Source organism: Paralichthys olivaceus, chromosome 16, assembly GCF_024713975.1.
Source record: "Paralichthys olivaceus isolate ysfri-2021 chromosome 16, ASM2471397v2, whole genome shotgun sequence".
NCBI lineage: Eukaryota > Metazoa > Chordata > Actinopteri > Pleuronectiformes > Paralichthyidae > Paralichthys > Paralichthys olivaceus.
The window spans coordinates 7,113,235-7,125,784 of NC_091108.1; the positions used below are offsets into that span (position 1 = coordinate 7,113,235).

The window sequence follows — 12,550 nt, forward strand, 5'->3', positions numbered from 1 at the left end:
AGTCAAGGTGATGAAGTTGTGTGGGACAGTTGCTCCAGACACGGAGTGACGCACCGATGCTGAGACGCGGCTCATGTTTCGCTGTGTGAAAGCACACACGTTGCTGATGCTGCACAATCTCTTGTTTACATTCACAGTGAAGAGAATAATGATTAGCAAATAAATCTAAAAGAAAGACAGATAATACAAACAAACACGTGATAACCAGATATCCTGAGAGACCGATGAACGGACAAACGCATGGAAGGAAACTCACAGACACAGCACAGCCCACAGCCTGTAGAAACAAGTGAACGTCAATGAATAAAGGAAGCAGGGCTATTTTAATGAAGTTATGGCAGCCATTATGTTGTCTAGAGCCCTTTGCCTCAGCGGCCATGGCTGCATTGTTTTTCTCTTTGTGTGGGAGTACAAGGCGAGGCGTTTATAAAGGGAACAACCTTGTTTATTGGCTTGATTGAAAGCTGTGAGGAAAATAGGCTGTTTTCCTTTCTCACTGGACTGATGTTATTTCCCGGCTAATAACACAGTGATAGGTGGGATAACACTCGCACGACAAATAAATCCTGAGCTATTACACTTCTGTTTGTCTCCAGGTTCTTTTTCTTAATAGTCTACCTGAATTACTTCATCACAAGCGTGATTTACTGGATTATTTTGAGCAGAAACTTGGAAACACTGGTATTCTGTGCTGCACAGGAAGATATGGATGTACTGTACCAACACCAGTTTCTGGATGGCTCCAGCTTTCCTGGTGGTTTTTGCCTACAGGCAACACTCAAGTAAAGTCCAGGGTTACAGGTGACTTGTCTTTCCTTTCAAGTGACTCTATGGCAATATATATATATATAAAAAAAAAAGTACAGCACTGAGGACTAGAAAACTGAAATGTGGTCTGAAAATTGCCCAAATGTTTTCTGTGTCCACACAATGTGAGTGGATGAAAGCTATTTTAAAAAGCATGTTGTCATAAATTACAATCAATTTTTTAAACTCCCACCAAACTCTTATTACCATGAAATCAAAAGCACCTAAAATGGCACTCGTTAGAAAGGAAACCTCCACCAAGGCCCAACAGTCCAGCCCACAGCATTGTGTAGTAGTCCAGTGTTTGGACTAAATTATAAGGGAAGGTATAAAGCCACATCAACACTATAGAGAAGCTCTCAGTAAATCATACCTTTGTTCCAAACCTCAGAGACGCCTCACTCTTCTGACAATGACTGAATGAAAGAGGCACAAGCAGCAAAGACGAGATCTCTGGAGTGAGATCACACCACTTGATAGATGAGCTGCTCTGTGATACAGCAGCATTTCAATATTGAGCCGCTGTTCGTTTCGCAGCATCTCTTACATATGGGGAAGGTAACTCACCGCGGACGCTACACAGAAGGAATTATAGTTTCCAGCTGGTTCACGATAAGGATAGGAAACTCAAAAACTTTTTTTTTTTAAAGCAGTTATTTGAAAAGTGAATTGATTGGGTGGACGCAGGCCATGAAATCCTCAGAGGCTGAAGTGCAGCTTTAGAAAAAGAGAAGCAAGAAAATGGCAATGTCAAGACAAAGAAAGTAATTAATCAAAAAATTAAAAGTGTGCAGCGTTTGAGTTCCATCCTCAACTCCCAAGAGGAAACACTTTCCAGTGTATAGTTAATACAGGATGAGCAAGGAATTAGACGTTACGATTGAACAAAGAATGTTCAATACGACATGCCACACATACGATGCAGAGATTCACTGTGAAATATTTCAAGAAATCAGATTTGTCTCTGTTCAGTTCTCATCATCAAGCCTTTCACGATGAGCATGTCAGGTGCATCCTGTTCTACACCAGGCATCTGCACTTTTACACAATGTAAGAAGACAGTTAATTCTTGCTAATTACATTTGATTGGGGAATCAAACCCTGTAGAGAATCCAATTAAACCAGGTCTGTAAAAAAGCTTTTAAACACCCAGTGTGGGTTGGTGTGTGTGTGTGTGTGTGTGTGTGTGTGCGTGCCTAAGCATCCACATGTGATTTGTGTGGGAGGAAGTGATTAATAGCAAGAATAAATAACAGGGTTCAAGCTTCAGAAGACTACACCCCACACACAGACACACAGACACACACACACAGATGTCTGCGCATCCACCGGCTGTAAGAACTCACATATCAAAACCAAACACATTAAAGTAGGTCTCATCGTCCACTGTGGACTAGAAGCAACACCTAGTTTAAATAATGTTGGTCCCAAATCCACAGGAAACACAAGACAAAGACTCTCTTAAGAAGTCGAACTTCTCAAGCTTCTTCAAAAACAACATGGCATGTCTCTAGAAATGGAGGAAGAAGCAGGAAGTGATTTGATGCAACATTTCATAGCAGAGGTTCTGTCATCCGCCCTGAGAGATGCCGTCAGCTTTAAAAGTGAGTGTGTGTGTGTGTGTGTGTGTGTGTGTGTGACTGCATCGACAAAAGTGAGCTGACGAGAGAGAGATCTGACTGAATCAATGATCTGTGTGAAGCAAGACATTACCAATTAAAGTTATCAATCATTACGTGGTGGTCAATGTTGATATTCTTTAATATCAACATTATTAGTAATAAATGAAGTGTAGTGTGTAGTAGTGGGTAGTATTGTGTAGTAGTGTGTAGTAGTAGTAGTTTTATTGTAAAGTAATTTCTGTAAGAGATAAAGAATTTAAATAAACAAGTAATTAATGTTTACAGCTTTCAATTTCCAATCCTGTGAAGTCGTGATTTTTTGGTGACAAAGAAAATCTTTTCTTTTGCCAATATTTGTCAATACCTCGGTCACAGTTTTTGATGAGCAGCTGATTTGTATGTCTCACATGTCACTAACACCAACACACACACATGCAGCCAGGATGTAAACTGTGGATGGTAGCCACTCATACAGGCAGCACCTGTCAGCTGGTGTTCTGGGAAAGCCAAGGGCTTCCTCCCTCTCTTTCTCTGTGTGTGTGTGTGTGTGTGTGTGTGTGTGTGTGTGTGTGTGTGTGTGTGTGTGTGTGTGTGTGTGTGTACCTCCATTCAAGGTCCCTCTCTTTTTTCTCTCACACCCCCTCACCTCTCCACCTGCTGTTGCTTCCTTCACTCCATCCTGCCTCCGTCATTCTCACTTCATACGAAGCATCATACCACCATCCATGAGATCTCCCTCTCTCTCTCCCCCTCTCTCTCCCCTCTCTCTGCACCTGTGACTGAAAAACAGACTCGCTCAGTCTTCCTCTCTCTGTCTTCCTGCTCATTACAGGCCCGAGGCAGCCACTCCATCACACAGAAAAAGGCTGAGATAAGCTACAAGAGTACACCTGTGCCTGGTATGAATGCCAAATCCAGAGCAGCCAGTGACAGCCAATTCCCGGCCAAATAATGGAATCAGCGCAGCCCGGCTTCAGACAAATCAACCTGACGGCTTTATCTCCCGACTCCCGATTTCAAAGCACGTTACAAACCTCATTATCAAATGAGAAAAGCAATCAGTAAAGAGAAAAATGTTGACACTGCTACAATGCGCCGCTCGAATGGGATTAAGTTTGCACCGCTCATTTACAGAAGGAACAGGTGGGAGAGAATGAGAAACATGTTTTCATTTCATCAGCAAAAGTCTCTGCTGAAATATGAATCTGTTATATTAACAACCACACGGTTTTAATACACTGGAATATATTGGAATGACAAATAAGGAAACATATTCACGACTGGAAATGAAAAGAATTAGACTATCATCTGTCGGTATGTATCTAAATACGCATCATGCTAATACAAACAGTATTGAGAAATTCATCGATGCAGTGATGCATGCTGTAAATTTTCTAATAATTTCTTTGCATGTTTCCTGGAGAGAAGAACACAACAAGTCTTTCTATTTTTATATACTCTTCAAAACCTGTTCACTTTCTAAATTTTCTATATTTGAACAAATATGTTGGCACATTTTTGCTTTTTCAATTAGCCTGTTAGCACTTACTGACCTGAATCCTTTCAAGTGGAATTAAGTAATTGGAAAAGTATCAACTAAATAATTAATACTAAATGACATTTCTTTTACAGGAAAAATCCTGGAAAACATTACAGACTGAAAATAATGAGAACTGAAATTATTGATTAAAAAAAAAAAAAATTAACAACATTTAGCATTTATTCTAATTAAGCTTCAAGGCATCTGGGGAAAAGCAGGTGAATAACTTCATCAATGGTGATATTAAATGCATGGTTGTGTGTATATCATGTTTAATAGTGAAGTACTCGACTGTCCTAGGTAGAAAACATTTATCTTAAATATGGAAACTTCGCGTATCCATCAATATATCAATAAATTTAGTCTGATGAAATATTTTTCATTTCACGAAGAACAAAATGTAAATTTTCAAGTTTTCATGCATGTTTGGCTGACGATGTTAAAAAATCCTATTCATTGGCTTCAAGGTGAGCGCAGAGAAACTTTCCTCCTTATGCTGATGAGCATGAAAACTGCCCTACAGTGTAAACGCCTGCACATATATTATTCAGAGTTCAGTGTGTTTAGAAGGTTATTATTTGGTCTCACTGGTATCAGGATGAGTAGAATGGTATAACAATGTTGAGACAAAGAGGAAGCAGTTCAGGCCTGTACTTTAGCTAATGTGAAATAATGACAGTAGTTAGTTCCTCCATTCTGAGCACCATTATGAGGGAGTGTTCATTACAGAGAGCAAAGAGGAAATGTGTGTGTGTGTGTGTGTGTGTGTGTGTGTGTGTGTGTGTGTGTGTGTGTGTGTGTGTCCACTGTGTAATTATAGATTTAGCAAACCCCAGGCTTAGTGTGACTCAATCAACTTCTGATTTGTTGGGTGGATGGATACTGATGATAATGAGGTATATGTGTGTTCATAAGTGCACACTCACGTATACATGACACATTGTACTGATACACCTTCTTCCGACCAGAGTATGTGACTTACACTGCCGTCATATTTGATGTGTGTGTGTGTGTGTGTGTGTGTGTGTGTGTGTGTGTGTGTGTGTGTGTGTGTGTGTGTGTGTGTGTGTAATATACCAGGTCCAGACACCTGGTTCTGTTTTCTTATTTTATGATATATTTATATATATATATATATATATATATAAATATATCAATTCTCACAACTTCATAAACTGCTTCCTTGCTTTGAATTCTTCCTTACATTTAATTGAGGCACTTTTTCAAGCGCTGCATTGGCTCATAAATGTAATGCAGATGATTACAAATACTGAACTAATATCTTTAGACAAAAAAGCTGCCTTCTGTTAAGAAGCATTGATGTGTACCTGTGCTTCTGTGTGCGTGTGTTCCTGTAAATGTGTGCTTACTGGTCCGGCCACATGAATCTTTGCTAATAGCTCCGCTGTGAGTCCATAAGGCTGAAACACCACCGTGTAAATCGTTGACATTAAATCTGTTTTATGTTGCGGGCAGAACCGGGGGAAAAAAACAACTAAATTATGGCTACGTTTCCTCTCCCCTTAATTGGAAAAAGACTGGAGATGCATTTATTTCCTGCATATAAAATAGTAGCCTCTAGCATCGAGCTGAGATCAAGGTCTCATCTAGCCTATTCATTACACTAATCAATGATGTGCAAATTCTCCTGGTTTACGTTATCGGGCGTACGATACGCTGTAAAAACAAATACAACGAGCCGACAGGATAAACAAATAAAGCCAAGAGGACATTGGATGAGTTGATTCAGCAAGACAGAAAAAAAACTCATCTCAAGTTCATTCATGTAATCAAATACTTATATATATATATATACATATGACTTTAATGAAGTAGAATTTACAGCAGAGGATGGAAGGTAAAATTACATAACAGCACAAAAACAAAGTGTACGCAAAGCACAAGACACAAGGGAAAACCCCCCTAGTTTCCATTTGGATTTGGATTCAGAAAAATGTATCACAGGCAATAGAGGTCCAGGCAACCATTTTCAAAAACTAAGACATGAATGCAACCGCTTATTTTTTATGACTCCATGTTATTAGAACAATAAAAGACCTGAACCACCTGCAAGCCTGTCGTAACAATTCAAAAATGTTATCCCATGTCTGAGGACCGTCAGCGCCACATGCTTCAAGTAGAGTACAGATGTGCACTTTAATAATCAGTTTCAGCACAGACTGAGATTTTTTACACCCTGATGGATGCGATGGTTAAATTCACTGCAGGACCGACACAACCAGCTCGTCTGAAAACTGGGAGACAACTGGCTCATGTAGTGAAAGTGTTCAACTTATAGTTTACAGGACTAACGTTGCCAGTTATCGTCTAAATTACCTTATGTCTTATGAGTACCTGTGTTGTAATAACATAATTCTTGTGATGATCGTATTCAATGCAAAAACAAAACTTTCAATCAATCAAATGAATTTCTTAAAAGCACTTGTACATGGTAGCTGAAGTGGAGGAGTACTCTATGAGATTATTACTCACCGAGGCCGGGTGGGTTCTCAGGGCACGGCGGCAGCGGCTTGGGGGAAGGCGTCTGATTGGTCTCAGGCTGCGCGCTCGGCATCAGCTGCTCGCCCGTGGCCAGGTAGCTGGCTAACGTTGCATTCGGCCTGGAGAGGTTGTAATAGTAATAATGATGTCCACTCCCTGCTGCTCCGCTGATGTTATTCCTGGATCCGTTGCGTCCATTGTTGAAGCGGCTGAAGAGGTCGAAGCGCTGCGTGTAGACGTCGAAGTACAGGATCATCATGATGAGGAAGTGGAGCAAGCAGAGCAGCAGGACGCCTTTACAGATGCGCTCCAGAGTCCGGCCCAACATCAGCCGGGGCATGGCCGAGGAAAGTGACCGTCCTGCGACGGCCAGCCACGACAATGCAGGCGTGGCGGGGTTATGCTCTCATGGCAACAACTGTGTGGGCAAGATCAGCTGTTGTTAGATCTCTGTTAGGAACATGGGGTTGGTTGATACCCAACTTCTGCAGGAATCATGAGCTCATTCAGTAAGATAGATTGTGAGAAATCAGGGTGTTCTATGTGTACCCTGGTTCCATGCATGACAAGTACTTAACTGTTTTCATCAGCTTTGTTCATCCCAGAACTATAATTCTTTTGTTAAAAACATGGCAAATTTGTATTACAGACAAGTCCAGAGTAATCTAAGACATAAGGCCCCAATGCAGACAAGACTTAGCGGGACATGTAGTCATATGTTGCGTTGGACACTATCCCAGTGTCATGTTGCTGCTGCAGCCATGTGGTATCCCAGTGGTAGGAGATCCAGTCCAAGATTAGCGTTTCAAACTTCCAGGAAATAAGTGATTCCAGTGATGGCACATGTCTGACTGCTGCTGAGAAACAGTCATCAGTTTGTTATGTATGGGCCTGCAGACATTTCAGTCAGGACGTCACCTTCTATGGCATCAGATCAGTCGGACTCTTTGCTCATCGTCTTAAACCAGGAAGTCTCAGGCACCTGGAGAACAATAAAAGACAAAAGATAGAAAAATAGGATGAAGCCTAATTAATAGTAAATGTTATTTAATTACACCAATTTATCAAATGTTTAATTAAAGGGATAGCTTGTGCTGGTAAATGTTAATGTTTTCACTGCTTACTTAAACCAAAGCAGGTGAAAGGCGATTAATTATAGCTGTGAATGTTTTCAGTGCAATGACTTGTCGAATTATTCGTTGAATCAAATCAAACCAAAACATAATCAATCTTCCTGTGGCATTTTAAGAGAATTCACTGACCTTGTTCTTATTTTATATGCACACTTGAATAGCGTTGGAAAAAATAATGCAGAAGTTCTCAGTAGAGAGACATTTGGCAGAAACCAAATAAACAACAAAAAGCATCTGCAGATGCAAACAAACAAGCAGCCCTGACTGTTCAGCCAAACTTAAATGCTATGTCAATTTTCCAGGCAAGTGGTTTAAAAAGCGTTTATGATGGAATGAGAGGACGAGTGAGAAAACACAAGAAAGAGGGGGCACTTATAGTTTTTCTACAGCGATGCTTTCTGTAGCTTTATTGTTTTTCCAATCAGTCGGAGAAAGGAGAATATGAGGGTGAACGAAACAATAAAAAAACAGAGTGACATCAGAGCAATCGTCCTATAACCTGAGGGTTGGCGGTTTGATCTCACTCTTTCCCATCTGCACCCCGAAGTGTCCTTGGGCTAGATACTGCACATGACTGTGAATGCGTGTGTGTGTGTGTGTGTGTGTGTGTGTGTGTGTGTGTGTGTGTGTGTGTGTGTGTGTGTGTGTGAGAATGGCAATAAAATGGCAACCATTTCACACTTAGACAGAAAGAAGAAGCCAGTGAAAGAAATTCCATCCTAGTCTGGAAATAGATTACTCTTCATTCACATAATCCAGTTAAAAATTGGTACAAAAGTGCTAAAGATCCAGGGATCATGAAAACGTGAGTCATTGAAGAGAGCTAAAGCCCCAAAACAGGAGTCACACATCGACTTCAACTAAAACTGCTGCTTTGAATGGGGTGACTTCACATGTTGTCAAATTCCACAGCTAACATGGCACATTAGCATGGAAGCCATCTAGGATGTGTGTCAGGGAAACTGTGATTGTTGGCGTAATGGCGATGACACCAGCGCCAATCACTGCGCCCACCGTCAAGCATTAACGAGCGTCTCATGATTCAGCCCCTGTGTTGAACATTTGAAGGACTTCTGATTTATCTTTTTGGATCTTTTGCTGGACTCGTCGTTTGTAGTTCCTGATTCCTACCTGTTCACCAGTCTGATTAAAGACTGTGAATTGAAATCTCCTCGTGTGTCATCTGTGTTTGGATGTTTCTGGGTGTAACTGGGCAGTTCATTCTCAAACCAAACACTACAGAGGACAACACGGTGAGGGGGGCAAAAAAGGGGCGGAATCCTGACAGAGTCGAGCGTAAATGTGTGTGTAAATTGGATGAGATTCTATTTATACAACTGGTACAAATTGAATTATATCTAGCTTGAAAGTCCAATAATGGTGTAACTCATTTGAGTTTATGTGTTTTTGAAGCGATGGTGAAATTCAGCAAACAAACATATGTCAGGTGATGGAGCTGAAGCTATTTGGCTGCTGCTTCCTGCGTCTGTCTTTTGTCTGTGGGCAGGAAAGCCAAGACTGCAAAGACTGAGCCCTGAGGGGCGTGTGTGTGTGTGTGTGTGTGTGTGTGTGTGTTAATGAGATGGACTTCTACTGACCCAAGGACCCAGACACCGCACGCCAATCACACCATAATGCTTGTGCAGGTCAGGATTTATTTGCCAGCTGTGCTGCTCCTCAGCGACTTGACACGCTGCCGTGTAATACATCGCATCTAAATGTTTCAAACATGCAGTCAGGCAGCCAGATAGAAAATCAGTCCGTCCAACGGACTGAGGAGTCTTGCCCATTTTTCCGCTTCAACTACAGAGCTTAGGGGCAAAGTGGGCTGCCCTCTGTGTCCGACAGGTGTTAAACCGTGTGAGAGCGAGGTTTGGCTCTGCTGAAAATCAGCAGCAGGGAAACAGAAGAAGGATCTGTTTTTGCTGATCTGCTTATCAGATATCAATGTAAATAAAATACATGTCAGTGCTTTTTCTCTCGTGCGGGTATAAAACAAAGCCCATGAGGTCGAAATCCATCTGCACCTCGGCCTCTTTGCTTGCTGACATTTTGCTCAACTGGCTTTTCTCAAGACATCGGGTACAATCTTTAATTTGAGTTTTTTGTCTTGCTAAAGGTCAGCAGACCAAAACAAGAGACAATGAAACAGTGCAGAGGAAATCTCTGTTTTTCACCTGCTCTGTTGTTCATGTCACTCTTCTTTCATTCTCTGCAACATCTCACAGGTATTGTACACTTGTTTACTTCAACTTAACACAAATTCTGGGGTTTAGGAATGAGTCTCAAGACTTTGAGTAGTTTGAAGGTTGCAAGTTAAGGAAATACCAAGACAAGAAAAGATGTCCAGAGCAGCAGAGAGAATAGACCCTCTAAGTATCCACTTTATTCAACAATCCCCGTAACTGTCTTTTTAACAACAGCAATAAATTTCCTAACAGTCCCTGATCATACCATGTCTGCCAAGAATGCTACAGAGAAATGCAATAAAAATATGTGAAGTGGAATATAATCAGCTGTTTCCATCTCCATTAACTTTCAAGGCTTATTCTGAATGAGCAAACCTGAGACTAGACACTCCAGATGTCCTGAGGAAGAGACTTCAATCATCAGCCTCTATCATCACCATCATCCTCATCATCCTCCTCATCTTCATCATCTTTATCGCCATCATCACCACTGAGAAATGGTAAGTTATAGGCAGCCAAAGAGGGGATCAGATCCGAAACAAAATTGAATGGATTCTTACTCGGCCCATGTCCCATTCTTCCAAGTTTCACAGTAATTAATTTTGCAGTTTTTACGTAATCCTGCTGAGAACCAAACAAACCAACCAACCAACAAACAGACAGGGGCTAAAACATAACGTCTTTGGCGTGGGTATATGATGGGGGACAAAATGATGTCACAGAAAGGATATGGACATATGAACAAGGCAACACCTTCATCAAAATTGGACAGGAGGTATGTCCAAGTGTGGAGAATCTTTGTAATTTGAAAGGATTTGTGTAGCACATTCCAGTGTGTGTCCTATCACAGAGATTAGTCAGCCCACTAATCTCTATGAGAAGCTACAGAAAGTACAGCTTTAGTCACAGAGGTTAACAACCAGCTAACTCATTGTTCAGTGGGTTGTGGATTAATTATAACACTGCAAGAGATAAATTCTGTAAAGAGGTATGACCATAGTGAGCCTGTTGGATCCAGAGGTAAACAAGAAGCTCACTGTCTTCACTGCACACTTTGCATTTTAGATCAATTCCAATCAGCTTCCTTCAGAAAGCAATCCATTAAGACAGAGTCTCCGATGACATAATGGTGTCCATCTGATGTGTGTGAATGTGCAGTTTTCGATACTATGGATCACAACATCCTGATTGATGGCTGAGGCAATGGGTGGGGGTTTGGGGAGCGTACTGGACTGATTCTCATACCATATCTCAGATAGGAGCTTTTCTGCGTTTGGTCCCTACATGTGTGAAACTGCTGCCCTCTCCGGTGGTGTTCCCCAAGCTTCTGACTTGGGTTCTTCACTATTTTCTTTGTATATTTTTCCTATAAGTGACGCTGCTATGCTGATGATATTCTACTGTTTTCTTTTAAACCTGATAAGACTGATACACTTTTTGCACGATTATCTGACTGGCCTTAAGGTCTGGATGGCTAACAGCTTCTACAGATGGCTCAATGTATCGGGCCCCTTTCCTTCGCTCTACACTCTAATCTTAGAAATCTCAATTATTTCATCAGCATCTTCGGTTCATTTTACCTATTACATGTTCAGCCAGTGCATGTTTCTTCCCTTTAGGAAACTCAGGTCTATTGTATGAAATCCAGAGCTTAATACTCATTCATTGAAACTGGCCTTGGTCTCACCTTGTGTGGTCTAGTGGTTACAATCTTGTGATCTTTCTGTTACTTAATATATAATACAACTTGTGAAATGTTATCTTTAATAATCAGATGTTTCTGTGACCACCAGCTGCTTCAGACTGATACATCTTCCACCATTGTCACTGCAAACCAATGTGAGTTTTATTTAAAGGATTAGGATATTCTGCTGAAAGTTAAACCTTCATCTGTATCTTAAAGTTCATCCTTTAAGATACCGGTGTGAAATTTACATTTTAATAACACCGCAGGGCTCGGTTGAAGTGCAGTGGCTCCTGCCTTTGCTTCACGGTTGTTCATACGCACAATTACAGATGTGATGCTGCCAGACCAGAATAACAAAATACAGTAGATGAATTCTTAAACAAAGTGGATCTGTATGACATTTTAGGTTGGAAACACAACAGAGGATAAACAAGACAAAACAATGGGATGTAGGATTAAAAGGAAAGTGATAAGACACATTAATGATTCAGTCATGGTCTGAGCATGTTCACACCACTCTGTCACAAACAAGTGCAGTCTGTCAAATCAAGGCATTCAATCACAGCATATCTTCCCGTTTCTGCTGTTTAAAAAGAAAATTTAAAAATGGAGACACTGTTGTTTGATAATGTCCGATCTTGTCTCACTTTGAAACTTAACACAAAAACTGCAACACGTATCAAAATATACATTCAGGAGGAGATGTTTGCCCGCATGTCTACAACATCTGCATCTTAAAATTTTAATTGGTCGACAGACGGGTGACCAGACTGCTAATTTGTGAGGGTACATAATTCATTGAGTCTAGGCCAAGCATATGTTTGACGGGGAGATGGACTGTGACTAAACTCAGGGTGTTAAATGTGAAAAGACGACTCAGAACCAAACATCCAATATTAATGATTTTATCCAACAAATAGAAAAGTTGAAAAAAAAAAAAGTCGCCAAAGTGTCAAAAAGGAGACTTACAGTCAACAGCAAGTCTTAGATCCAGTAAATGTCTGGATCTCTATGTGCAAATCAAAGATTTCTATATTCTATCTTCCAGTCATACTGCACAGTTGACCGTC

The 12,550-nt window shown here is 40.8% G+C and overlaps 1 protein-coding gene across 1 annotated transcript in view; it reads right to left on the reverse strand.

The window, feature by feature from the left end:
* The window catches only part of b4galt2 (UDP-Gal:betaGlcNAc beta 1,4- galactosyltransferase, polypeptide 2), a 117,297-nt gene that overhangs the window by 95,801 nt on the left and 8,946 nt on the right, over positions 1 to 12,550 (reverse strand). Inside the window, exon 2 of the mRNA XM_069511324.1 lies at positions 6,463 to 7,453. Coding sequence (XP_069367425.1) covers positions 6,463 to 6,811 — 349 coding nt within the window. The 5' untranslated portion in view covers positions 6,812 to 7,453. The remainder of the gene's footprint in view (positions 1 to 6,462; positions 7,454 to 12,550) is intronic.